This window comes from Fusarium verticillioides, chromosome 4, assembly GCF_000149555.1.
Source record: "Fusarium verticillioides 7600 chromosome 4, whole genome shotgun sequence".
Lineage (NCBI taxonomy): Eukaryota > Fungi > Ascomycota > Sordariomycetes > Hypocreales > Nectriaceae > Fusarium > Fusarium verticillioides.
Genome location: NC_031678.1, coordinates 1,383,465 through 1,408,211, shown reverse-complemented (window position 1 = coordinate 1,408,211; position 24,747 = coordinate 1,383,465). Strand labels below are relative to the sequence as shown.

Below are 24,747 nucleotides of genomic sequence, written 5' to 3'. Positions count from 1 at the left end.
ACTGGGCGGTTCCTAGTCGGACCTTACCTTGGCTGAATGGAGGGGGAGGGGCATTTGATTCGATTTGATGTTGATGGGTTTGTTTTGTCTTGACTTCCACGTGTTGACGATCGACAGTTCTTTGAAGACAAGCCATTTTTTCTGTAGCATATAGACAAGTATTTTAGCAGCACAAATTAGCTCTTCTAGCTGTTCGGTTTGGTATATAAGTTGAAAGATGTCTAGTTGCTGTAGCTAACAAGTCATCTCGAGATAGCTGTTCACGAACGCGGGGTTTCTTGTTGAATCTTACCCATGAGGTGCAGATTGTATGCATATCAAACAACCTGTAGAGTTCGTTACAAGACAACCCGGGCAACCCCCGGCATCACGCAGTCACACTTGCATATTCCAATTACAGCATATTGCAGTTACAGGCAGTTCCCGTTACAGTTCGAATGTCCCTGCTCCGTTGAACCAAGGCACGTCCTCCATAAAACCTCCGTCCCCCCACAGTAGCTCCGTCACTGTCTTTTCTTCCTTCACCTCCATCTATTCCTTGCTCCACCTGATTTCCACAAGGTTCTTCTGTTCTCCTCTTCTTCTCTTCTTAATACGTCCAATCCCTCCTCTTGAGAACTTGTCTTTGCTTCTTCTCTAGAACTTTCTTCACCGCAATCCGCCAAAATGCCCGAGGTATGTTGCTCATGCAATCTCGATGTTATTCGCGCTTACACTGACAATTTCTAGATCACCACCCTTCTGTTCGACTGCGACAACACCCTCGTCCTCTCTGAGGAGCTTGCCTTCGAGGCTTGCGCTGGCCTCATTAACGAGATCTGCGAGGCTCGTCAAGTCGAGATGCGCTTCACTGGCGAGACCCTCATCAAGGAGTTCGTCGGTCAGAACTTCCGCGGCATGCTCACCACCCTCCAGAAGAACTACAACATCGAGATCTCACCTGAGGACATGGAGACCTATGTTCGAAAGGAGGAGGACGCCGTCATTGCCAAGCTCAAGGAATCTCTCCGACCTTGTGTTGGTGTTGATGAGCAGCTCGAGAAGCTTGCCGCTTCTGGCAAGTACACCATGTCCGTAGTTTCTTCCTCTGCCCTGCGCCGTGTCCGTGCCTCCATTGAGAAGGTCGGTCAGGACAAGTACTTCCAGGGCGATGTTGTCTTCTCTGCCGCTACAAGTCTCGAGAAGCCCACCAGCAAGCCTGATCCCGCTATCTATCTCCACGCCCTAGAGAAACTTGGCAAGAAGGCCGAGGAGGCCGTCGCTATTGAGGACAGCAAGAGCGGCACCCTTAGCGGCACTCGTGCCGGTATCAAGGTCATTGGTTATGTTGGTCCTTATGCTGAGGATAAGCAGCCCGAGATGGAGAAAACCTTGAGAGATGCTGGTGCTGTTGTCATCATGCGAGACTGGTCCGAGTTCCCTGCTGCTCTGCAGAAGATTGAGGCTGGTGAGGTCTAAGGAAACGAGCTTTGTTGTTGAAATTGCTTTGAGGAATACCCAAAATACATATCGGTCAAATAGCGAAAGAGATGGAGTAAATCATCTAACTAGATCAATTGAACTAATAAACTTTACAATCTTCTGCTCTGTTATGGTAACCAACCGCCATTTGAGGCAATGTTGAGACTGAGACATGGTGCAGCTTATGGTCTCGGATGCAAGGTCGTTGTCTCATGATGGATTTATAGATCCTAAATATAGAAATATATATTCTATATGAACTGCATCATTTTCGCCAGTCCATTAAAAAGCTATTGACACTCTGTAGAGTGGCCCGGCTGGGGTTGGCACCTGGATAAGCTGTCATGACGACACCCAATCTCGACTTTATGAAAGTCTTTGTAAATGATATGTCTTCTGTTGATTTTCTGATCTTACCGTCATCGTCAAATAGGTAGCATGATATCGCGAGGGCCACGCCCACTGATAGATCTCGCCCTGATTCGCATGCGACCACAATTCGTTGCTGATCAGGCTCTGTGGCCGAGGCAAGATATTTAGCAGCAAAGTCGCATATTTCAGGTAGAGAAGTGCGAAGGCTGCGACTAGCCTGCTTGTTCTTGCCAAGGCCGGCTTCCATGTAAGTCTTGGACTTTATCCAGTTATCCTTTGCTGTGGTGTCTTGAGTTACTGCAATTCGACATTCTGAGGGATTGGCGTGAAGTGGTAAAGGACAAACTGAAAGCTGGGGTGTCAGCTCTATCTGTGTTCCTTCGTCCTTCTTGCTAGAAGCATGGTCGCTGACTAGTCTGGAGATCAGATCTGGCAGTTCAGCCTCTGGCGTCTTGAGAAGCTCATCAATATTCTCCCAAAACAAAGGCGCGGTAAGATCATGCGCCCACATCTCAGTATCATCAGCCGCACCTTGTATGTATCCTCCCTCATCCATCTCGCTGCCTATAACTCGGCGACTAGCCGTGCAGCAGATGACAGGGCGGAAGTCATCAAATATGGAAGATGTGTCTTGGACAGAGGGAAGAGATGAGTCTGGGGTTACCCAGAATGGGCGGAGTGGTTTTGTCAGACATGTTGGAAGATTGAGATTGAGTGCCTTGAAGGAAGCAACGAATTCAGGGATGAGTGCACATATTTGGGAGTGTGTTGTTGCGGGGAGATGAGCTGGCAGATAGAGATTTGCTGAGGATGGGTTTGAGGGGAGAAGAGTGAGGTTGAGGACTGTGCACCAGATAGGAATTGTCGATGACAGGGCATCAGGCATCCCTATGTAAGTCAGTCGTCACTTTATCCGAGACTGTGGTTGTCATGGGACAGAACGTACTCTTTCCACGGCGAGTAGAGTCGACGACTATGATACTATCAACATGTTAGTTCTCAGCTAACATGAAGGTAACTAGGACTCTATACATACCCATCGTTATTCTCAATAAGCTCAACCAAATGCAAGTTCAACCGCCTGGTGCTAAACTTCCACGCCCTCTCATGGCCATCTGTACTCTTAAAATACGCACTTGCACCTTTACGCTCAGGCGGAATATACCAACTTCCACAACGTTCATTAGCCACAAGGGGTCGGGGGCTATATGCTTGAGACACCGCATCCACAAAGCCAGCGTCGGTTTGGATGCTAGTCAGACGGTTGTGGATTGTAAGTGTGGTGCGTTTGAAAGACGCCATGAGTTGGGACATGGAGAGTTGTTCATTTTGAGGGAGGATCAGATCGGAGAAGCGGGGTTCGGGCATGATGGCTATCCAGGGAGAAGATGTAGTTATATGAGGCTGGCTTGGAATTTCATGTAGTGAGAAGTATTGAAACGTCAAAACCGGCTTTGAAACGAGGGTATATAAGGTGTGTTGTTGAGTTTTTGGTGGAGCTTAAGAGTTTAAAGGGCAAAGGTGTTTTAGTGTCCACCCCGCATTAGACTCGGAGCATAACCATATTCACTTGAAGGAACCGGTAGATCACTTCTACAAGGTTGCAATAACACAAGACTTGATCATTACTTTTGGCCGTAACCCATCAGACATATCTACACGTAGCAAATGGCATTTATCATTCTCCTATTTCTTTCCTTTCCTTTCATCCATTACTCCAGCCTCCACTTGCCGTTCTCGACAACAATCTTGACCTCTCGGTTCTCATCGATACTTCTTCGGCCAGCCTCAAGGATAGCCGTTGTGGCGATAGTGTTCTTGAGAGTAGGGAGAGGCTTGGCGTCAAGGTCCTCAGGCTTGAGCTTTCCAGAGTTGACAGCTCTGCAACCATCGACAAACTTCTCAATGGAGATGTAACCATAACCAGTCTGGCCAGCGAAGTTGCCATCCTCATCAGGAGCATACTTCATGTAGAATGGGTTGTACCACATCAATTGACCGATAGAGTCATCTGCAACGTCGTAGCCACGCTTGGCCTGGTCGATGCGGATCTCACCGTTGGCAGCGAGGTAGTGGAAGTATTGGTTCGAGTGGACACCAGCCTTTTGAGGAGCGGTCCACGAGGCTGTGTAGACACCAACGGCTCGCTTGCTGGGCTCGCCGTTCTTGTTCCAGGTGACGAGAAGCGAGATGGTATCCTCGGTGATAGGGTCGCAGCCCAGATCAACAGCAACCCCCTTGGAAGAAGAGGCGTTGACGCTCACAGGCACATATCCGCGCTCCTGAACCATTGAGTCGCAGATATCGATGTGGTGACTGTTGAGGTAGTAGGAGATATCAGACTCCTTTCCAGCCCAGGCCTTGAAAGTCTCGAGCTGTGATTTGGGCTGAGACATATAACTGTAGAAGTAGTTGAAGTCGCCAAGCTTCTGAGCCTTTGCGCGAGCATCAGCGTAGGCAGGGTCGTAACGCTTGTGGTGCTCAACGTAAACGTAGACACCCTTCTTCTGAGCGAGATCAACCAGCTCCTGGTGCTCCTCGAGGACCTTGACAGCGGGCTTGGTGATCATGACATGGATGCCGCGCTCAATGGCGTACTTTGCGATGGGGAAATGGGTAGGGTCGGGGGTGAAGATTGTGATGGCATCACCAGGCTTGAGAGCGTCAATGGCGGTCTTGTAGGCGTCGGGGTCGACCTTGTCGTTTTCTGGGAATGAGTCGAACGAGGTGTCGAGGTTGTTGTAGACTTGTTGGATGTTCTTGTTGAGATGTTCGCCTGGGGTAAGTTAGTCATGAGCATGGCAACTGAGGTGTGTGCGGGAGATACTTACGAATGGCAGGGAACTTCTTGCCATTGACACCAACCATTCCCAGCTTGTTGACCTTTTCACGACGGCGCAGATCAAAGAGACTGAGACCAACAACGCCAACCTTCTTGTCTGAGCCAGAGGCACCGCCACCGACGAAACCGGTGGTGTACTCTCCAGTACCAATCTAGAAGGTTTCATATTAGCAAACTGGCATGAACCGAATTTGAGACTGTTGTTTTTGGATCAACTCACCATGAGAACATTGAGAGGCTCCATTGTGATGTTATGCTGAGGGGCAAGGTGGGGGATGGGCTGGAGCTATGATGGGAGCAAAAACAGAATATGAGGGTATATAAACGAGTCCCAAATTACGTATGAACGTACGCGAAAATCAAATGATACGCAAGAGGGTGTAGAGGCGAGGTCTAGAGTGCAATCATGAGAAGATGGACATGAAGGTTGAATACTGTTCTTATGAATGCTCGCTCATGTCTCCGGTAGCTTGGAACCAAAGCTGGGGGACAGTTCGGGGTTCTCTCCGGGCGTGATTGGAGGAAAAACGAGTCTCCGCGTCAAATTCCCCCAATATCAAGCTAGAGAGATGGATAGCTTTGGGAATATGGAGTCATGATGCCGGATAAATATTGTGTTGATGTGCTCATGTGAGTGTGGGGATGATACAGCTTCGCAGAAATCTGGGGGAGAAAGGGGCAGGGGAAGAGATGAGACTGAATCCTTGAGATAATGGTGCCATTGCTATGGATGTATCCAGTTGTGGTTGTTTCGGTGATCATGTTGGTGGTGTTTGTCTCGCATAGTTACTGTATGTAGCTAAACTAACATCCGGGGCGGGAAAATCCCCTCGTGCTATGACAGAAACCGTCAAAATTGGAGAGAATGAGTGATCTTCAGAGTAATTGACAGTGGTGATAGGTTATCATGACAGCAATTCTTAGAAGATATGGGCTAGTGAAGGACAGAATCATTTCCCATTCTGACTAGAGAGACATTTCTCACAGGAACCATAAATTCGATGGAGCGCCTAACTAGAAGCCAGGACCACCAGCCCCCAAACCCATGAGGATCATCACTATAAATCGCCATGGGTTGCGAGGTGTAGTGAGGGGTACAGAGCAAGAGGATTAGTGCTTTGTGCTTTGGAGGGGTCAATATTCCCCCACCCCCACGGCACTAGAATCCCCGGCTCATGACCGGAAGCAATGGTAATCATGGGTGATATGATTTGATGTTTACAGCAACAGAGTTTATTAGTTACAGCCTGTGAGTCTGTGAGACCGTTTCAGCGTCGTATATGAATTGTCGATAACATCAATTCTCGTCACAGAATCAAGTGCCGAAAGTCTATCAGAAGCTTCCTCGCATCCAGTTCCAAGTAAATTGATATATCAACCAACTCTAAAGTCTCGTGACTTTGACCCCTCACGTACATCAGTAGTAACACGGCATCAGGTGCCACGTTGGGGGTACCATCGCCAGAAATTCTCCGCCCACTCAGAGCCAGACTTTTGACTTTTACCCCATCAACACCAAACGTCAAATTCCTCACTTCGACGCTTTACGCTCACTGCCAAGTAAGTAACTAACTCGGACGTGTACACACTCAGTGGAAGTACAGTACAGACATGTACAAGCACAAGCACAGCCCGGTCACCTCCCGGTCAGTCTCGATAAACCCATGCACTTTGCCTCTCTTACACACCGTGACGCCGCAAAATACAAGCCTTGGTCAGCTCGGGGTCCAAGGCAAAAGGGTGACTCTCCACCTGGACCTACACGATGTACACTACTGTAGAACTCATATCCCGGCCGGCTAATCAACTTCAGCGCGGGATGTTGAACATGGATTTGCCAAGCGATCCAACGGTTTCCTTAGACCTTGAAGCCTCCGTCTCCTGTTCGTCCCGCCTAACCGGCTCCCCACGTCTGTTTCTAACCAGCATTGAGAGACTGGTGATGGAAGAAGGTGCATTAATAGATGTCAGTGCGAGACTTATGTTATTCTTGGTGGTGGTGGTGGTTCGCTCTGATCGGAAGTGCCGATCTCGCATCCTATCAAACAGATCACCCGGCAGCTGAAGAGGCAGGCAATCGGTCATATTGGCATCCTCTTGGCCTGTCCTGGTTATACTACCTGCAGATGGTTTTATCTGTCTATCTGTCCGTCGACTTTAGCCGCAGCGTGATATGGAATTGTGCTGCATCATCTCGTTCGGCGTACTCAATTTGCTTGGTGAGACCAGATTACGTGACGACGTATGACAGTCTCACAGCCTCAGACCCAACACATCACATCTGAGCTTTCTCTGCCGAATTTTGCGCAACTCTTACCATCGCAAATGGATATTTCGGTGGTCCTCTCTTCTCCAGACTCACATTGCATTACTCCAATTGGGGGGCGATCGAGCCAATACCCACACGGTCCTTTGAGCACTTGACTTCCCGAGGCGAATCCACCCCCAAACTGGTTACTGTTACCGCGAGGTACGGTTACGGATACAGTAGCGTAGCGAAGGTACCGAAAATGGGTTTGTCGGTTCCATTCGACATGATGTCTTGAGGTTTATACGCTACCGTATAGTAAGGTATGCTAGCTATAAAGTCCCTCTCCGTTTCTTTTAAACCCCGGCTTGTCCTGTTCTGTCCCGTTCTTGTTCGTTGCTGTCTGTCTTTTACTCTTCATCCATCTACTGTCGTCTTTCATAGTCTTAAGACACTCCACTAGCCATCATTATCCAACAAACGTCCCCAGACACACACTAGACATCTCATCATGACTAGTTCTAACGGTGCTACCAACGGCCAAAATGGCCATGCCGCCACTCCCCAGTCGCTGCCTACCGGCATCTACGCCCCTGTCATGACCTTCTTCGACCCCGAGACTGAGGAGCTCGACATTCCCACCATTAAGAAGCACGCCGTGCGATTAGGTCAAGCTGGCCTGGCCGGTCTTGTTGCCATGGGCTCCAATGGTGAGGCTGTTCACTGCACACGTGAGGAAAAGATTGCTGTCACAAAGGCTACCCGAGAGGCCCTGGATGAGGCTGGTTTCCAATCCGTTCCCGTTTTCCTCGGTGCCACTGAGGGCAGTGTCAAGGGCACTATCGAGCTGAGCAAGCTGGCTGCTGAGGTTGGCGCTGCTGCCACTCTTGTTCTCCCTCCTTCTTATTATAAGGCCCAGATGAGTGAGGATGCCATCTACAACTACTTCACCGACCTCGCCGATGCAAGCCCTATCCCCATCGTTCTCTACAACTACCCTGGTGCTGTTGCTGGCCTTGACATGGACAGCGATCTCCTCATCAAGCTCGGCCAGCACCCCAACATTGTCGGCACGAAGTTTACCTGTGGAAGCACCGGTAAGCTCACCCGAGTTGCTCTCGCTACCGATGCCAAGACCCCCTTCCAAGAAGGCTCCGGTTACCTTGCCTTTGGCGGTATAGCCGACTTCACCATCCAGACTCTGGTCAGCGGCGGTAGCGGAATCATTGCTGGTGGTGCCAACGTCATGCCCAAGACCTGCGTCAAGGTTTGGGATCTCTACGTCAAGGGCAAGAAGGATGAGGCTCAAGCTCTCCAGAAGAAGCTCTCCAAGGCCGACTGGGTACTGACCAAGGCTGCCATTGCCGGCACCAAGTCTGCTATCCAGAGCTACTACGGCTATGGTGGCTACCCCCGACGACCCCTGCCCCGTCTCACCCCTGAACAAGCCAAGGGCATTGCTGAGGGTATCAAGGAGCTCATGGAGATTGAGAACTCACTATAGTCCTCGGTCCATGTTTGTTGAATCTGTTGTTTGCTTGACCAGTTGAAAGACCACTGACATGGATGGGTATGAGTTTGCATAGCGTTGCATTTAATGATGAAAAGTACCCAATGGACTAGACATGGATTTGGGTATGGGCCTGTACCGTCTGGACTTGGTCATGATTATAAATTATGAATGTAAATGAACAAAAGGCTTAAGCCGAGCTATCATGATATCTAATTGTGAAACCTACTCATGAGCGATGGGTACTGAATACGCGTCATATCACATGCTACCGCGTAAAAGATGAGCTGTCATGCCTCGATGCGTTGCGACATCGCCCATCATGACTGCGTTGGCTGAAACATATACTGATTGCCGTCTCAGACTGGACGGTTTCGTTGATTCCGTAGTGTCCATCATTTAGAATCTAGTATGCCAACTTCTGACAGTCCTCGATAGTTCATAACAAACGATAACGAGTATTTAGTTCTTTAACCGACTCATATCCTCCTAATGATGCAACTACAACTTCATCTCTCATGACAACAAGACACACATGTATCAGTCCAATTCCAATTCTCATGGCGTAGACTACCCTGGACCCTTCCCTGAAAAACCGTAGACGTCATTGGTTAGTTACTTGATCCCTGCGTCATCCCTTTGCGTGTTGGTGAATTGGAGCTGGTCGGTTCTTCTTATCTCGATTGAAAGGTTACCCTTTTTTGATACTAGCGGCTCATCGGATAGGCCGATAGTCGCCGATCGTAACCACGGATATATCAACAACGCCCTTTTGTCAGTAATCCTCAGTTCCATCTCACATAAGTCTTACTTTACACGGGGATACATGATACTACTCTAACCGCCCACACCAAGTCTCTCTTCAATTGATACCTCTTTTTGTTCAATTGCTTGGTGGTAGTAAAGATGCGTGAGTCTGCTAGCAGCAGCGTAGCATCTGCCGTGGCCGAAAACGGCACGAATGCTCTTAGCGATGAACGAACTCCCTTGCTCAAGTCTACAAGTCAATCTCAGAATCAAGATGCCGAGCCACCAAGTGAAGCTCAAGGAGATGACCCCGATCGAGGCTTGCCAGCAGGACAAGAGGAAGAGACAACCGTTATTGCTGAGGAGGTGTCAACTGGCCGGTTGGTTCTCATCTTTGGTACAGCTTGGATAGGAGTCTTCTTGGGCGCCATCGACTCTACTATCATTGCGACTCTCTCTGGACCAATTTCGAGCGAGTTCCAATCCCTAAGCTTGTTGTCATGGCTTGCAACCGCCTACCTCATCTCCAATGCCGCATGCCAACCTATTTCGGGGCGGTTGACAGATATCTTTGGCCGAGGACCAGGCCTCGTATTCAGCAATATATTCTTCGCAGCCGGTAACCTCATTTGTGGTCTGGCCCGTGATCAGACTACCATGATCATAGGACGTGTTGTCGCAGGTATTGGAGGTGGTGGATTGATGAGCATCTCGACGTTCCTGGGCTCAGACCTGGTCCCTCTACGTAAGAGAGGCATTATCCAGGGCTTAGGTAACATCTGCTATGGATCTGGTGCAATGCTGGGTGGTGTGTTTGGCGGCTTGATTAATGATCACACATCCCAGGGCTGGAGACTTGCCTTCTTGATCCAAGTACCTCCAGTACTCGCCTCTGCTGTAGCAGTTCATTTCTTGGTCAGGGTCCCCCCCAAGCAATCGGATAAGTCGTTCCTTGCACGCATCGACTTTATGGGGGCATTCTTGACATCTTCTTTCTTGGTGTTTCTGCTCTTGGGCCTCAACTCAGGCGGGAATCTTGTGCCGTGGACTCACCCTCTGCCGCTTACCACGATACCCCTTGCTTTCATCACATTTGGCTTATTCTTGTTCTGGGAGAGCAAAGCCCGCCAGCCAATCATACCAGTGAAGCTTCTTCTTGATCGGACTGTCTTGAACGCCTGTCTCTGCAATCTTGCCTGTACGATGGCGGTAATGGGGGCGCTCTTCTATGTCCCTCTGTACCTGCAGGTTCTTGGCAGCAGTGCCACACAATCTGGTATTCAGATTCTCCCATCACCGATCGGTATCTCAGTGGGATCTCTCCTTTCGGGCTTCATCATGAAGAGAACTGGAAAATACACCAAACTAGGCGTAGTGGGCTTGCTCTTCCTTATTGCGGGAGTTGTGCTTCTTACAATCCAGAATGAGCATAGTCCCAAGTGGCTGATGGGAGTTTCTTTCTTCTTGATCGGTTCTGGATATGGTGCAACCCTTACAACGACGTTGTTGGCATGCATTGCTGCCGTTGACCACTCTCAGCAGGCCGTCATCACCTCTGCAACCTGTTAGTAAATTAGACGTATTTTGTTGAGTTCGCATCGCTAATAAGCTTTAGATCTGGCACGCAGCCTCGGTAGTACTGTGGGAGTTACCATTGGCTCAGCTGTGTACCAAAATATCCTCAAAGCTAGACTTTGGGATAGATTCGGTGCCGAGCCTGGCGCTGCAGATGAGATTCGTCGCATCAGAGACGACCTGGATGAGATTAAGCATCTTCCTGAAGGATGGTATGACGGCGTCATCAGCTCTTTTGTAGAGGCCTTCAGGGGAGTGTGGCTTACACTGCTGGCCTTCGCTATTATTGGGCTAGTTTGCATCTCACTCATGAGGCAGCACACCCTCCATTCGACTCTTGAGAGACGGTGATTACTTTTGAAGCGGAGTCGTAAATGAGGGTCATATTGTGACAGAATTGAAGAGTTGGAAGAAAGAGAAATTGAAAATGCTAGAGGGATAGATCAAAGCAGTGGTTGAAGATCCATCCTAGGTACACATTGAGTAGATCACGGATATTCAGGATGATGTGACAAAAGCTGGAGGTATTGACAGCGCTGGGTCAAGGTTTCAGCCAGTGCTTGAATGGGATGAGAGCTGGTGATGAGGCATCTACAATTTACTTTTCAACTTCTTTGGAAAGAAAGATGGCTTTCATAGAGTGTCTTTCTTAGAGTCTCAAAATATATCGATCTCTTTGCATTCTTCGTTTTTAAGTCTCAAGAACCATCAACGCTGGCCTTTTGTCATCCACCCCAAGCTTGAACTCTGGATGGCTTGTTAGATAAAACATTACTACATAGTTTATATCTCATCAACCCCACCGAATCTAGCTCGATTCAAGCCACGACTAGTCACTATGACCGAGTGCAGCTATGGTAAAGTTATAGGTAGCTCTAGCAAAAGTGTCTACTGACGCTGGGGAACTCACTTCAGAGCCTATGCCGAGAGAGAAAAGCGGCCGAGGAGGTTATACTCATATTGCTCTGAATTTCTCCCCTCGCCTAGAGTAACCTGTGATTTGATTCAGATGTCATTTGTAAGGATGTGTATCAATAGGTTGCTCTGGTTTTAGGGTTTTGGCCTTTTATTCCAGGCTGTTTAATAGTGAGCTAAGACTGGCTATAATTAACCAAGTGACATTTCTGAACAGCATACTGAAGCACTTTATCTGTCGAAGGCTCGCGTAGAGAGCCTCTCATCCCTAACCTGAAAGTCAATGAACAAGTCTCTATCAATCGATTCCCAGGAAGATCCTCCCGGGATTTTGGTTTAGCTCAAGATTGCGGGACTAATCATACCTGGTTTCCCCTGAGCTCGTGTTGCTTGACTAAGCCCAAGATCTTGGATGCAGAATGTGAATAAAGACTGTATGAAAAGCTCTGCGGGTTAGAGAAACCCACAGGGCTTGAAGAAGACCAGCTATCGGGGTTGTGCAATCCAAAGCCCACAACCTCTGGGAACAGGTTCTTGTTTTGGCATAGAGCACCAACATGAATGCTCCTAAAGTCGACATAAAGCAATACAGACATGAAAACCTGGCAAGAAAGGTCTCAAGTCAGCCAGAGGTCGGTCTAGATCCGTGATTGGAGCTTATACGGGCAGAGTCAAGTATCTAGACCAAAGGGGGTGGCATAGATCTCGACCACTCATGTTGCTAACGATACACCCTTTTCCGGATACGATATAACCTCACTTCTAGCACAATATCCTATTGATTTCATAGTGATATCCATTTACATAGGCTACTCAACTCCGCTCTAAAAGGTATGGTCCTGATCATCTCTTCATAAGAATATGCGTAGGCTTCATTGCCATGAGTTGTAGGTTGAAACTCGTGATGGTTGTCACACCCCTAAAATCCTTGATCATACACCAAGTTAGTGTAAAATCTCCTTTAGGGGCTTTTTGTTACACAAGTTGAGCTTGGCAAGCCAGAAAACAACCGTTTTGAGACACTAATTAGCTTTGTCACTTTTGGGAACCATTCCTTTTGGCCAAGCTTTGTATGATGTGGCCTAGGAGAAAAACAATCCTATCGGAGGAAGGACATCTTTAACTAGGCTTATCTCATGCAAGAGTACTTTTTCTATCATAACTTACTGTTCAAGGGATGTTCGCATTCCTGGAGTTGTGCAGCTGGAGTGTCATATGGCAGCGCCTTATACGTCTTACGAACTGGGTAATAGCTTCGGAGTTATTCACAACAAAGACTATGGTCAAAGCGCCTAAGCTTGCGGACATTTCGACCGGAGATAAAGCAGGTCTAGAGCTACAGAGTGCCTGGCCATGAGATATCCAGAGACGGCGGCCGACGGACTCGTTGAAGCGCTGGATGGTCGCCCAGCTAAGTATTAGTTTCCGTCGACTACGGGAATATATATCGTAAGATGGCTTGGGCACTGTCCATAGCTAAAGTCTTGATAGACATATACTTTGCTGCAAAAGCCATGTTTACATCTGTTGTAGAATTATGTCGTCCTCGATACGGCGTCCTGAACTGAGAGTCTAGATCTAACCACTGTCTCAGACATCGAGGTCTGGAACGCCACCCTTGCCGCTTTCACCGAAAAGCCACCTCGCTTGATGATAAAGTTTATTCGAGCGTAAGAGGTGTCGTTAAGAAATGCTGCTGAAAGGCTGTTCGGATGATGAGGGTGGCCAGATTCGGAAAGCGATTCGTGGGCTAGACTCTGACGTGAAGTGAAGTGAAGTCAGGTCAAGTCAAGCACGGACGACGATGGTACAACGTCTGTTATTTCCTCAAGCGTTGTTTCTGTAGGGCAGAGTGGCGAGAAGGTACAGTATTAGAGCGAGGTGTTGTCTGGCCTGTACTGTCTGTTGGTCCCTTGAATGAAGATCGACTATTGTGCACTGTCTTTTTACATTCAATGCTAATCAAATCATCAGATTTCGCCTGTGATCTACTACCAAGTAATCATTTGTTCAGAATGTACCAATCCGTACAACAAAACCTCTGCTTTTGGAGGGGTTGCCAAGATTCTTTTGTGCTCTGTCTCTGCTGGAGAACCGTTGAGACAACTCTAAGCCTTCTGTAATGCTTCAGTGATAGCCCCAGGGGCTATGGCCATTCAGCAACGGGTTCAGTGAAGGCATCATTTTAGCTTCCGAGTGGGAATCTTGACAGGCGCCACACTCGACGGAAACAGCAAGATGGTGGGCTCATTAAAGAATGCCACTGTGTAACCTTTGACCGATCTACGGCCCGTTACGGGAGCCAAGATAGACTAGTCTCCAGTGATCGTCCGGAGTTGTATCCGGGAGAGTCTGCCCAGGAGCACTTCATCCGGGCAACACTGACGCTTTGTGAGCTCTGTGGGTGGTTATAGCCTCACCTGATACGTCCAGACATGCTCCCGTTATGTAACAAACTCCCGAAACAGAGTTTTGGCGCCCTGCCCCAAATCTCGTAGATCATGATGCAGATTGTGGCTCACTGTGTACCTGCTTATGGATCTTGTCCTCACCCAAGCGGCCGACCCTGATCTCTGAGGCTGGGGTCTTGATGTGATGGGTCACATTTGTGATGCTGTTGGTTGAACCGGATCTGGGCTTCGAGATAGAGTTGCCGTGATGCAGGGGAAAATCTGCAAGGAACCAACAGCGGGTGCTCTCGAGACCCTGAATAGATATTTACTGTAGATCCTGTCTCACACAGATGCTTCTCTGTCTCACTCGTTCATTCAAGTAAAACCCTTCTCTTTCTCATAATGAAGCATCTTTTTATTCTCCTCAGTGCGTTGTGGTCTACACAGGCCGCTGCACAGAGATACACTTACACAACGCGCACCATGACAGAATGCTTCAGTGCAACTCAAACCAGCTTCGGCCAGGCTGAGCCAACCCAAGGCGCTGACAAGTACTGGACTGTTGAGATGCCTGAATGTCAGGACTGTCTCTGCACAGATTGTGCCTACACAAATACATACACCACAACACTGGATGTATTTTCACCATCAGGCATCGCCAAGTTCCCTTATCAAGTCAAGGAGGTCTACAGGGGCATGTCGGCTATGCCGGCTGATGCCACACCAACTGCTATTCCTTATGGCTTCACCTCTGGCGTCGAGACCTGCAACAGCTGCGGTAACGAGCCAGTTACTGCAACCATGATATATCCTCGTGGTGGCTCTCCATATCAAGAGAGTGTACCCACAGCAACACTAGCTGCCCACACTGCCTTCGAGCGTCCTTCAACATTACGAACTCAAGTGGCTGATACAGAAGCCACTGATTCTCCTTCAAATGAGGACGATATCAGACCTCTTGAAAACACCGTCCTTGAGCACAAGGCCATTCAATACAGTGGCCAGGGACCGGACATGGCCGACTTTCTCAAGTTCAGTCTTGCAAGCAAATCTGGCCCTGTTGCCAGAGACGCCGAGTCAAAGACACCTGGAAAACCATCCGGTAATATCAACAGCTACGCCAAGATGCGGTTTGACGCAGCTGAAGCAGCTCCATCGAAAGACGTTGATGGTGCAGCAGCTAGCAAACATCCATCAGCTGGCGCTGCTATAGCTGTACTTGTGCCTATAGCACTGCTGTTATAGAACAGCCAATAAAACAACAAGAACAGTAGAACAAAAAAGAGGGAGATTTTCAGGAATGCATTCAGCGACGGCGTTGCATAACTCATCCATATTCGGAAATGTTTCTTTTTTCCATTTAATAACGATTACCACGGCCAACTATGGGAGAACAGGATACCACGAGAGCGTCCAAGAGGCCCTTGGGAAGAAAGTAGAATAGTCAAAATACTAGCTACATACCCCCAAATAAATAAGAATTATAAGTACTCCCAGGGTAAACTTGTGATGCTGGAAGGAGGCTTGATACTTGGTTTGCGTGCCTAGCTTGTCAGATGGGATCGAGCACATCGGAGAGAATGTGATATGTTTCTTTCCAATAAAGTTATTACGGACTCCATTCGATGAAACCATTCCCATACTGGACTTGGCGTGAAGGCTTTAAGTAATGTGATACAGATCTGATAAACTTCAGTGCGAATACACCATGCACACGGAGAAAAGCCTCAAAGCCTCACTCACATTGGAGACTGGAGACTCTTAGACTCTCTAGGGTCGTTACACAGAAGCTCAAGAGCCAACCTTATGCCAGATCCAGAAAACCTTCTTCTGAGGGGTTGAAGAGTTTGGTGATGTCTACTCTCTGGCGAGCTTATCATCCATTTGTAGGTTAGTTCAAGACAAATGAGGGCACCATAAGACTAGTTGATGAAAGGTGACGTCGAGTATATGAGATCAAAGATAACCGAGTCACCAATTTTAACTGGTGAGCTAGACACCAGAGATAGCACATCAGTTTGAAGAGACGCAGCGTAGCCCAGTATGCCTTAAGTATACCTCTCTCGTTATCAAGACCTACAAGCTGGGTCAACATCAAACACTTCTATCGTCACCTCTTTTGAACACACGCGAGGCCTAACTCACCCTCAACAATATTGCGTCAAGGACAATTGAAGTGAATAACTGCGAATCGATCATATGAACTACATGATAGAGTTCTCTCTCGGGATGCGTTGTTTCAGGCATAGCCAAGTTCGAGCGGAATTGATAGCATATATACTCCTAGGCTGAAATCGTGTTCGCCAACAGCACCCCTACTTGGTATTTTGTAGTCGAGCTTATTGGGAATGAGAGAGCAAGTGGGCTTCTCATAGAAGGCCGCATAATTCTCGTTCAAAATAAAATCAGGAGGGCACATGAGCAATAAGTGATGCTCATGCCACTGAGCATGGAGCAAATGCCACATACATTGGATGTCGACTATGAACTTTGGTAAAGTAAAGTTCCTTCACCGCAGTGGAAGGAGATTCTTTTCATGGAGATTCTGATAGTGGTGACGTTGAAGTCATAAAATCCGTTCTTTGTGAGCGTGGATTCTGTGCCTCGTGTATTCTTTTCCTTTGTGAGGCATACATCGCATTTATTGCATGCAGACTGACACTCTCTTATGGGCTCGAGCCGACAGACCACGAATTGAAGGATCATGCCAGCAGCAGAGTTGTCATAGTCTTGATTCCTGTGATGGAAATACGATAAAGGTCCAGAACCAGCTTGTCCTACGGCAAGTCTGCTCTTTTATCTGCAAACATTCCGCCATTGATATATTTCTATAGCCGAGATGAGCTGAGGATAGAAACGTTGCAGTGATAATTCAGAGAACCGGAAAAACTTCTGGTGTGTCACGGAAACTGTGGTCTCAGCCGCGAACTTTCTCGAGGATACCATAAAGTTTCTCCTACGTATGTCCCCTCTCAATGCTATGTGAGGTTCGGTACTGATGCGAGTGCAGAGATAAGAAGAAGGTAACCTTGCACTCCAGATTTGAGGAGTGACTCTGGAGACGGAGTAATATTACTGCGCGGATCCTCGAGGACTGTAATTTTCCAGTGATTAATTCGGATGACTCCTCATCAGACCCAGCCAGGGTCCTGTGTGAAAGACATTGGCGGCAAGTATTGCATGATATAACTATGCGCCCAGTGTCTTTTATTGAATTATCCATAATGAACTGTTCGGAAATGGCAGATCAGGGTTTTGATATTTCATTTCACAGAAATGGCAAAACCGAAGCTATTCCCATGTATCGCGATACATGCCAGTGGAAAATGATAGGCGGAGGTAATAACTAGACCCTTGTTGATGTGACCGTTTCACAGGCAGATTAGGTTGGACTTTGTCCCCGTTAGGATCCACTGTGGCTCCTGTCGCGTAATTGAGACATTTTATCAGTGACACGTTGATCAGAGTCAAGATTTGCATTGTATCGTCAAGTCAATTCATGTCGTGTCATGTGAGTCGAACGAACAAAGAGTCACATTCACTTCGTGTTCAAAGTGCATCTGCCGAGCAACCTAATGCAACAACAGCGAAGCATCCGTAACATCCGGATAAACAACGTCATGAAAGTCAACAAAGCTGCGTAATGATCGTGGCGTCACTTAATTTTTGGTGTCCTCGTGCAGATCAGATCCATCAGGTTATTAGTGAACTAACAACCGTTGAATTTTATATGTAGCAGTTAGCAACACTGGCCACCCAAGCCCAAGGTAATCATAATTACTGTACAGGGCGCTTCGGATGGAGATTATATAAAAGTCGGAATGATGATGAAACTGCCGAGGCCTGTCACTGTCACTCAGCTGAAGCATAAATTTAGATACTGCCATGCAGATTTCGGAATCCAGTGCGTTTAATTGGTGTTGACCTCTGTTCACTGTGGTCCCTTAGATTCTTCTCCAGTGGCGCAGCTGTGGCATTGGATGGTGATGGATGTGTCCGTAATGCCTTGGCGAGTCCTTGGGCATACTGTACAGTAAATTTCACAAGGCATCTTGACGGTAACGCCCACCTTGTCGAGTCTTAGGAGTATCGAGCCCCTGAATTTAGCGCTGACATGGTAATCAACTAATTCGATAATCTAGATTCTAGACAACGACTCAAGTTATTGATTCCATTAGAGGGAATATACAAAGCCACACAGCCACATCAAAGACAGCCCTGTGGCTGCAGCGCTGTTGCGTCTAGCAACGCGTGGCCAGCCAGTGGAGGCTTAGGTTTAGGCTCAGGCCTGCCCCCGGCCTAGGCGGGCGTCATGCTAGAGGAGGTCCCGCTGGCCAGGGAACCTGAGCAGAGCTGGAACCTGTTTCGTCAGGGCTCCGTTTCCAGGTTGGCCATTGAACTTAATTCGCACTCATCCCAAACCACTAGACCAACGACTTTGACCCTTTGTCAACACAAAACAACCTCGATTCTATACATAACTTTCTCAAATAACGATAACGCTCTTTGCTTGTGTTTTTCTCTTGCATTTTCATCTGATACATACTAGCGAGTTCATCTCTTCAGAGGAATTGACGACGATCCTATTCGATTCATCTTGGCTTGAGACGACCTAAGCCATTGCGATTTCAGCTGAAAAGCCATCAAGCAAGACACATACACCTACACATACACATACACATACTTTGGCAGCCTGATTTTTGGCTTTTTTCAACGAACAGACTGATTTCTCAAATCTTCTCTCCCATCCTCCCTCCTACATATCTCGAAAGTCTTCACATCAACCTCCAATATGCGGTTTGAAATCGACCCCGACATCGTCCCCAACCTGAAACTGGGCCTCCACTCATTCCAGATCATCATATCTCTGGTCGCATGGTGTCTGCAGATTGGCGTTTTCAATGCAAAGGATGCAGAGGTCAATGGAAGGAATGGCTGGGCATTCGCAGTGGTATGTCAACATTTCGACGGCTATTTCACGATGTGTACGGGGAGCTAACGATATCTGCAGTGTTTCCTTTCTGTCCCAGCCTGGATCTTCCTCATCATGACTCCCCGATGGGGTCGCACTCGTCGCTTCGCTCAACCGCATGCCATGCTTGCTGTTGACGCTGCTTTCACAATCATATGGCTATCTGCCTTCGCTTGTCAGGCTGCCTACAATGCCGCTGGTGATTGCGGGAAGGCCTGCGGCATCAGCAAGGGTGTTGTCGGCTGTGGTGTTCTGGTAACGTATGTGCTCCAACTCGACCTCTGCTGAATATTCACTAACTTCCTGTAGCCTCCTCTTTGCTGGTACAACTTTTGTTTCCGCATTTACCCTCAACTACTACAACAACCACAACATCCTGCCTGGTTACGACAACCGCCAGATGGGCAGCGACAACATCGACCCTGACAAGGCTGCTTTCTCCATGGCCCCTCACGGCGATGAGGCTTACGAGCGAGTCGACATGGACGATCACGAACCATCAGGCAGTGCCTACGGCGGTGGCTACAACAACAACAGCTATAACAGCCACTCTCGCTATGGCGATGCCAACCCCTATAGCGCCGATGACGAGGATCCCGATCGTTTCGGTGCTCTCCCCCCTCGAAACAACACCCTCTTCGACAACGACACTGAGTACCACTCTGGCGGTGCTCCTCCATCAATGCCAGCCAGCTACGCCAACCCAACAGGTGGTCATCCTTATGAGGATGTACCCGCACAATTCCCCGCCGGCAACTACGATAGGGGGCACTAAGTGGCAACAGCGTGATAAATGAAAGAAAGAAAGGATATATCGGTCTCTTTTTTATGCAACGGTGTTCATTTTGATTGGGTGTGGAACAGCCTGGGAAACTGCGTCTGGGATGCAGTGTTCACATATTTTGTACGGTAGATGACGCCCCTGGTCGAGGCGTTTAACGGCGTCATGACTTTCGTGGAGACAACTTAGGGGAGATGGATGAGGCCTTTGGCTGCGTATGATGATACTTAGACGTTGCACCCATGCACACACACACACATATATATAAGGCACTTTGGATTCTCTCTTGCTTGTGGTTATTTCTATATTTCGGACAGTATAAAAGTTTGGCCGTGTGAAATGAAAAGTATACGGCGTCTTATATTTTAAGATGCTCGAATCCAACTCCCAACGCCTTCTGTTCTTAAGCCAGTTTTGACGCTCCATACTTGCTGATTTAGTGACTTCGTCTGATTCATCCCCAAAGCCTTGCTCTTCTTTCGTGTGTCCCGCTCCTAATCCTTGTTCATCTTGCGAATTCGCTTGGCGATATCAGCTGCGGTCTGTTGCATGGGGTTCAACTTTCGGTCCCTGGCCATAGCCGCTGTATCGTCGCCATACTTGGCCACGAGCTTCTCTAACCATTCCTTCTCCCGGGTACTCTGATGTCTCTTCTTGGGAAGATCAGGCTGTTTGCTCTGCTCTATGAGAGTCTTGACAACATCGGTCGCATCAGCGTCGTCCTCAATGCCACCCCACTCCTCAGCAGGCTCAGCGTCACTGTCGTTATCGAGTTCGTTCAGAGGATCGTTAAGCGGGTTAGGCTTGGCCTCGCCGAGAATACGAATGATCTTTCCGTCCGCATCGCGCTCGACACGTGCCTCTGATACAATGGCGTTCTCCATGGTGGCGATAGAGAAGGGATCGTTGGGGTATGCGCGGGTTGTGGTTGCGCCGAGCTTCTTCTCTGTTCCACCTGTAGGAGCCTTGAGACGCGCTACGAGACCTAGACGACGATAGTTTTGAGAAAGAGTCTCCTTCTTGTTCCTTTGAGGAGTTAGCTTTGCGCTTTCGTCCGTGGCTAGGGGATTGGCCATACCAGTTCTTTGCAATGGCATCGTTGCCTCGGGGGTTAAGGATCTTCTTGGTTCTGTTAAGTTGACGGATAGGCTGGCGGCCTGAGCGGGCCTTCTTCTTTTGGAGTTCGCGACCCATGGTTGATAATATGAATTCTTATGTTGATTGAGATGTCGATAATTCAAGACGGTTAAGACGTCCAAAAAATGCCCGCCAAAATTTGATCGCAAAGTCTTATCGATAAGAGAAGTGGGACGCTAGTGGAAAGTGTCAGAGTGTTCCAACCTCCTAATAATTATAAGGTAGCTTATTAACCAGTACGAGCAATAAGAAAAGCTTTTGTAATGATGTTTCCAACAAACATTATAAGAAAAGCACGCCTCGCCTTGATCATATCTTGTAATGGAGTCGGCAGTTTTTGGCGATCATCTTATCTTGCTTACACCACCTATTAGGTCTGACACACCAAATTCATGCCAAAACCCCATGTTATTTATTAATCGTCTATATCTACTTGATATCCAACTGTTCGAGTGTTATTAAACCTTGAACTTCCGAGGGTCCAGCTTATCAACATCGGCACTCTTTGCTCCTCCATCAAACACGAACTCGGACATGAGCTTGCCCGTCCCAGGACCATTCTGAATTCCCCAGCACGTATGTCCTGCAGCAACAAATAACCCAGGCACAGTCGTTTTGCCTATCAAAGGACCGCTCTCTTGTCCAAAGCGAATATGCCTTGGGAGATAACATGCTTGTTTTGCCTTAATGGGAGCCGCGGCTAAAACAGGACTGAAGGTGCTGATATATGAAATTATGTCGTCGCACTGAGCCTCGTCGCATTCGACTTGATCTGCGGTTTCGGGTAGCGGGACGTTTGTATCTGGTTCACCACAGGCATAGGCCTCATTAAAAGGCCGAGCATAAATCTCTGGATCAACATTGCCCCTGTGCCTCCTTTTCTGCCCCATCTTAGCACGGTGCTCTGGTATGAAATCCGGAGGGAGCTGAATATCTGTAAAGACAGCATACGGGCTAACGTTCGCGTCGAAGACAACGCTATGCGCTCTTAGGCCCTCGATCCTGGCCCGGGGTAAGACTTTGTTCGTCCAGGGACCAGCTGCCACGACTATATCTGTCACGCTGGCAATGGTCTTGGCCTCGCCTGTGTTGCGATCTAGATACTCTATGCTCTCGACACCATTCTTTGTGGAGTTTATCTTGGTTACCTTGGCGTTGGTGTGTAATTGAGCGCCACCTTGCTGGGCAAGTTCTGCAATTGCTGTTGTGAAATGTAGGGGATGCACTTGAGATGTTTCTGTCTTTCCCGGTGCGCCCATCTCAGACCAGCCGTTAATGATGCTATGGTCTACCCAGTCGAGATCCTTCGGTAAGATGCTTTCTTCTAGGAGTTCTTTTGCTGCTCCATTCTGTTTTGGCAGCTTCTCCCAGTCTTTCCCATTCTCATTGCCGTTTGCGCTTCCGTTTCTGTTGGCTTGGAGTGATTTGATCTTGTCGCGCGTCACGACAGCATCAAAGCTTCCGCAGCCGAGTTGTCGATAACCCCATCTCTGAGGCCCGTTATGCTCAGCAGCCAACTCGGCATGCAAGCGATATGAGAGAGGAACTAGACATTCTGGATAAGCCCAGAGGGCGAGAAGACCGCCAGCTTTGCCTGATGCACCTTGAGCGACAGTGGGAGCAGCTTCAAGAAGGGTAATGGTATGTAAGGCTGGGTTGAATTTCGAATGGCGTGTTAGATAGTAGGCCGTGGTTGAGCCAACGATGCCGCCTCCTGATATTTTTATCAGCCTTATGTGGTCCAATGTATGAGATGAGGTTGATGAGATATGACGGGGGTAATAGAGAGCCCTGTAAGTGGCGAGGCGACTTACCAACGACGACGATGTTTCTCTTTGCGTCCATATCCAACAGAACACGACTAGACTGACTTGAAATGAGCAAAACTGAGTTGAGAAGCAGGACTCAAGCTGTAGTCTAGGTACTTGTCATGAGCATGATCAACGTTTTGGCGTCCGATCAGATGGGAACCGGAAAGAGTTGGGGTCCAGTACCTACCTGGTAGTGAGTGACGTACATACCGCGCCACCACCTGCACCGCCACATACTTACACTTTAGATAAGGTCTATCGATAAGAGATAAAGCGGCCGCTCCTCTTGAGAATCCATGAATGTGTTTAGCGGGGCAGCCCCGAAATCCGAACCGGAGCTATTACCGAGCCGGGGAGTAGCTATGAAATGTATCGGCAGAGTGTTGCACCGATCAATTGATTCCAAATAGAAGGAGAGAGATTGGGCAGAATTATATAAAAAGACCGATTGTGTAGAAAGAGGCTCTGTCATTAAGTTATACAGTTGAAGCTATGTTTGTAGTGCATGTCTCTGTTCTGATTAGCGAGTGATGGTCTTCAGCTGGGCACTTTAACCGCTTTTGACCAGATATATCCTTTTATTATACTTCAGCTCACATGAACGTGAAACATATAAAACAGTTTATATGAGTGAACATCAGGACCAATTCCAAATACATGCTCAATACTCAGCATAAACCTTCGGTACCGGCGGAATTGGGGACTCCGAACACTCCACCCCGAATACGTCGCCAAACCAAAAATGGAGTCAAGTGCCGAGGCTTGTAGAAGTGTAGAAGCAGTCTCCATGCAATCAATTACCGTTATTGTGTAATTGTATGTATGTATGTATGTAACTCGGATTGGTTCTTGAGATTTATTCCCTGCCACTCTACTACCAATTCTACTGCAACTGTACCTGTACCTGTACCTGGACCTACCTATCTAATGTCCCTGTGGCGTGCTACTGCTCCCCGTTGGTTGACTCTACAGCCATCATCGAGTTCCAGTTCCCGCTGGCTTAATAAATACTACACCACCACCGCTACGACCTCTTCTCGTTCCCCGCGATTCTCACCTCTCAACACAAAACACAACCACAGCAGTCCTCACCAGAGAAATATCACTCATAACCATTTTCGCCAACTGAGTACAACTGCAAAGATGGCTTCCGCTACTAGCTTTTACGACTTCAAGCCTCTTGACAGTATGTGTCTTCCCCTCATCTCATACCCCGCCTTAAACACACCACACTTTCATGATAACCTCCTCATGAATCTCAACTAACATATCTCAGAGCGCGGTCAAGAGGTTCCCCTCGCCGACTACAAGGGTAAGGTCGTCCTCATTGTCAACACAGCCTCCAAGTGCGGCTTCACTCCCCAGTATGCTGGTCTCGAGAAGCTCTGGACCAAGCTCAAGGAGAAGTACCCTGAGGACTTTGTCATTCTCGGCTTCCCCTGCAACCAGTTCGGTGGCCAGGAGCCCGGCACCGACGACGACATCCAGGAGTTCTGCCAGCTCAACTACGGCGTGACCTTCCCCATCATGCAGAAGACCGAGGTCAACGGCGACAACACCAACCCTCTCTGGGCCTGGCTCAAGGACCAGCAGTCGGGTCTTTTGGGCCTCAAGCGCATTAAGTGGAACTTTGAGAAGTTCCTTGTTGGACGTGATGGAAAGGTCAAGGGGCGCTGGGCTAGCACCACCAAGCCCGAGTCTCTGGAGGAGCCTATCCTGAAGGCTCTTGCGGAGAAGACCGAGGCTTAATTTGAGATGAGTGAACGGCAAAAAGTGTCGCTGCTGAGCCCTTTCAATCTAAAATGAGATACCCTGTTGGGGCCAGACAGCGACACGAGGATTATGAAGTTTTGATGGGGGTTTTTAGACTCATGCGTACTGCTACATAAACTAATACAAGGATCTATCCTACATTGACCTGTTCTGCCTGTAACATCTGATAATCATGAAGCTTTGTGGCTTGGCGTCATTCATCTCAGTGGC

The 24,747-nt window shown here is 48.3% G+C and overlaps 10 protein-coding genes across 15 annotated transcripts; 6 read left to right on the top strand and 4 right to left on the bottom strand.

Annotated features, from left to right (window-relative positions):
* The first annotated feature begins 43 nt into the window (after window positions 1–43).
* On the top strand, window positions 44–1,728 carry FVEG_04799 (phosphoglycolate phosphatase). 2 transcript variants are annotated; one of them, XM_018892690.1, is made up of 3 exons: window positions 44–201; window positions 257–675; window positions 730–1,728. In XM_018892690.1, exons 2-3 carry the CDS (start codon window positions 667–669, stop codon window positions 1,456–1,458), a joined length of 738 nt encoding a protein of 245 aa, XP_018749425.1. In that variant the 5' UTR covers window positions 44–201; window positions 257–666; the 3' UTR covers window positions 1,459–1,728. The 2 variants fall into 2 exon arrangements, with proteins under 2 accessions (XP_018749425.1, XP_018749424.1); XM_018892689.1 differs by having other exon boundaries at window positions 44–675.
* FVEG_04798 (initiator tRNA phosphoribosyl transferase) lies at window positions 1,318–3,313 on the bottom strand. Of its 2 annotated transcripts, none has more exons than XM_018892687.1 (3): window positions 2,870–3,313; window positions 2,780–2,814; window positions 1,318–2,721 (listed from the first exon to the last, which is right to left on the bottom strand). In XM_018892687.1, exons 1-3 carry the CDS (start codon window positions 3,199–3,201, stop codon window positions 1,727–1,729), a joined length of 1,362 nt encoding a protein of 453 aa, XP_018749422.1. In that variant the 5' UTR covers window positions 3,202–3,313; the 3' UTR covers window positions 1,318–1,726. The 2 variants fall into 2 exon arrangements, with proteins under 2 accessions (XP_018749422.1, XP_018749423.1); XM_018892688.1 differs by having other exon boundaries at window positions 1,578–2,721; window positions 2,780–2,806; window positions 2,870–3,290.
* A 119-nt stretch (window positions 3,314–3,432) lies between these two features.
* On the bottom strand, window positions 3,433–5,609 carry FVEG_04797 (oxidoreductase). The gene is made up of 3 exons (XM_018892686.1): window positions 4,896–5,609; window positions 4,665–4,827; window positions 3,433–4,609 (listed from the first exon to the last, which is right to left on the bottom strand). The coding sequence occupies exons 1-3, from the start codon at window positions 4,917–4,919 to the stop codon at window positions 3,546–3,548; spliced, it is 1,251 nt and encodes a 416-aa protein (XP_018749421.1). The 5' UTR covers window positions 4,920–5,609; the 3' UTR covers window positions 3,433–3,545.
* Window positions 5,610–6,141: 532 nt separating this feature from the next.
* On the top strand, window positions 6,142–8,689 carry FVEG_04796 (hypothetical protein). 4 transcript variants are annotated; one of them, XM_018892685.1, is made up of 3 exons: window positions 6,186–6,235; window positions 6,489–7,246; window positions 7,443–8,642. In XM_018892685.1, exon 3 carries the CDS (start codon window positions 7,522–7,524, stop codon window positions 8,425–8,427), a length of 906 nt encoding a protein of 301 aa, XP_018749420.1. In that variant the 5' UTR covers window positions 6,186–6,235; window positions 6,489–7,246; window positions 7,443–7,521; the 3' UTR covers window positions 8,428–8,642. The 4 variants fall into 4 exon arrangements, with proteins under 4 accessions (XP_018749417.1, XP_018749418.1, XP_018749420.1 ...); XM_018892682.1 differs by having other exon boundaries at window positions 6,142–6,558; window positions 6,609–8,689; XM_018892683.1 differs by having other exon boundaries at window positions 6,183–6,235; window positions 6,489–8,643.
* A 449-nt stretch (window positions 8,690–9,138) lies between these two features.
* FVEG_04795 (hypothetical protein) lies at window positions 9,139–11,443 on the top strand. The gene is made up of 2 exons (XM_018892681.1): window positions 9,139–10,744; window positions 10,796–11,443. The coding sequence occupies exons 1-2, from the start codon at window positions 9,340–9,342 to the stop codon at window positions 11,104–11,106; spliced, it is 1,716 nt and encodes a 571-aa protein (XP_018749416.1). The 5' UTR covers window positions 9,139–9,339; the 3' UTR covers window positions 11,107–11,443.
* Window positions 11,444–14,465: 3,022 nt separating this feature from the next.
* On the top strand, window positions 14,466–15,308 carry FVEG_04794 (hypothetical protein; the record flags this gene model as incomplete). The annotated part of the gene is made up of 1 exon (XM_018892680.1): window positions 14,466–15,308. The coding sequence occupies one exon, from the start codon at window positions 14,466–14,468 to the stop codon at window positions 15,306–15,308; it is 843 nt and encodes a 280-aa protein (XP_018749415.1).
* Window positions 15,309–18,432: 3,124 nt separating this feature from the next.
* FVEG_04793 (hypothetical protein) lies at window positions 18,433–20,201 on the top strand. Its single transcript, XM_018892679.1, has 3 exons — window positions 18,433–19,014; window positions 19,075–19,295; window positions 19,345–20,201. The coding sequence occupies exons 1-3, from the start codon at window positions 18,856–18,858 to the stop codon at window positions 19,808–19,810; spliced, it is 846 nt and encodes a 281-aa protein (XP_018749414.1). The 5' UTR covers window positions 18,433–18,855; the 3' UTR covers window positions 19,811–20,201.
* FVEG_04792 (hypothetical protein) lies at window positions 20,081–21,055 on the bottom strand. The gene is made up of 2 exons (XM_018892678.1): window positions 20,895–21,055; window positions 20,081–20,842 (listed from the first exon to the last, which is right to left on the bottom strand). Exons 1-2 carry the CDS (start codon window positions 21,008–21,010, stop codon window positions 20,311–20,313), a joined length of 648 nt encoding a protein of 215 aa, XP_018749413.1. The 5' UTR covers window positions 21,011–21,055; the 3' UTR covers window positions 20,081–20,310.
* Window positions 21,056–21,253: 198 nt separating this feature from the next.
* On the bottom strand, window positions 21,254–22,931 carry FVEG_04791 (hypothetical protein). The gene is made up of 2 exons (XM_018892677.1): window positions 22,768–22,931; window positions 21,254–22,667 (listed from the first exon to the last, which is right to left on the bottom strand). Exons 1-2 carry the CDS (start codon window positions 22,796–22,798, stop codon window positions 21,412–21,414), a joined length of 1,287 nt encoding a protein of 428 aa, XP_018749412.1. The 5' UTR covers window positions 22,799–22,931; the 3' UTR covers window positions 21,254–21,411.
* Window positions 22,932–23,443: 512 nt separating this feature from the next.
* On the top strand, window positions 23,444–24,697 carry FVEG_04790 (glutathione peroxidase). Its single transcript, XM_018892676.1, has 2 exons — window positions 23,444–23,950; window positions 24,041–24,697. Exons 1-2 carry the CDS (start codon window positions 23,587–23,589, stop codon window positions 24,511–24,513), a joined length of 837 nt encoding a protein of 278 aa, XP_018749411.1. The 5' UTR covers window positions 23,444–23,586; the 3' UTR covers window positions 24,514–24,697.
* Window positions 24,698–24,747: the final 50 nt, after the last annotated feature.

Excerpts from the sequence above, each read along its gene's own strand:
- FVEG_04798 (XM_018892687.1), bottom strand. The coding sequence starts at position 3,201 with ATGCCCGAACCCCGCTTCTCCGATCTGATCCTCCCTCAAAATGAACAA. Across the intron at positions 2,815-2,869 it reads CTTATTGAGAATAACGATGG|TATCATAGTCGTCGACTCTA; the intron begins GTATGTATAGAG and ends ACATGTTGATAG. Across the intron at positions 2,722-2,779 it reads CTCTACTCGCCGTGGAAAGA|GGATGCCTGATGCCCTGTCA; the intron begins GTACGTTCTGTC and ends TGACTTACATAG.
- FVEG_04797 (XM_018892686.1), bottom strand. The coding sequence starts at position 4,919 with ATGGAGCCTCTCAATGTTCTCATG. Across the intron at positions 4,828-4,895 it reads AGCCTCTCAATGTTCTCATG|ATTGGTACTGGAGAGTACAC; the intron begins GTGAGTTGATCC and ends GAAACCTTCTAG. Across the intron at positions 4,610-4,664 it reads CAAGAAGTTCCCTGCCATTC|GCGAACATCTCAACAAGAAC; the intron begins GTAAGTATCTCC and ends AACTTACCCCAG.
- FVEG_04796 (XM_018892682.1), top strand. The coding sequence starts at position 7,435 with ATGACTAGTTCTAACGGTGCTACCAACGGCCAAAATGGCCATGCCGCC.
- FVEG_04795 (XM_018892681.1), top strand. The coding sequence starts at position 9,340 with ATGCGTGAGTCTGCTAGCAGCAGCGTAGCATCTGCCGTGGCCGAAAAC. Across the intron at positions 10,745-10,795 it reads CGTCATCACCTCTGCAACCT|ATCTGGCACGCAGCCTCGGT; the intron begins GTTAGTAAATTA and ends AATAAGCTTTAG.
- FVEG_04793 (XM_018892679.1), top strand. The coding sequence starts at position 18,856 with ATGCGGTTTGAAATCGACCCCGACATCGTCCCCAACCTGAAACTGGGC. Across the intron at positions 19,015-19,074 it reads ATGGCTGGGCATTCGCAGTG|TGTTTCCTTTCTGTCCCAGC; the intron begins GTATGTCAACAT and ends CGATATCTGCAG. Across the intron at positions 19,296-19,344 it reads GGCTGTGGTGTTCTGGTAAC|CCTCCTCTTTGCTGGTACAA; the intron begins GTATGTGCTCCA and ends AACTTCCTGTAG.
- FVEG_04792 (XM_018892678.1), bottom strand. The coding sequence starts at position 21,010 with ATGGGTCGCGAACTCCAAAAGAAGAAGGCCCGCTCAGGCCGCCAGCCT. Across the intron at positions 20,843-20,894 it reads GATGCCATTGCAAAGAACTG|GAACAAGAAGGAGACTCTTT; the intron begins GTATGGCCAATC and ends AACTCCTCAAAG.
- FVEG_04791 (XM_018892677.1), bottom strand. The coding sequence starts at position 22,798 with ATGGACGCAAAGAGAAACATCGTCGTCGTTG. Across the intron at positions 22,668-22,767 it reads GAGAAACATCGTCGTCGTTG|GAGGCGGCATCGTTGGCTCA; the intron begins GTAAGTCGCCTC and ends TAAAAATATCAG.
- FVEG_04790 (XM_018892676.1), top strand. The coding sequence starts at position 23,587 with ATGTATGTATGTAACTCGGATTGGTTCTTGAGATTTATTCCCTGCCAC. Across the intron at positions 23,951-24,040 it reads CGACTTCAAGCCTCTTGACA|AGCGCGGTCAAGAGGTTCCC; the intron begins GTATGTGTCTTC and ends AACATATCTCAG.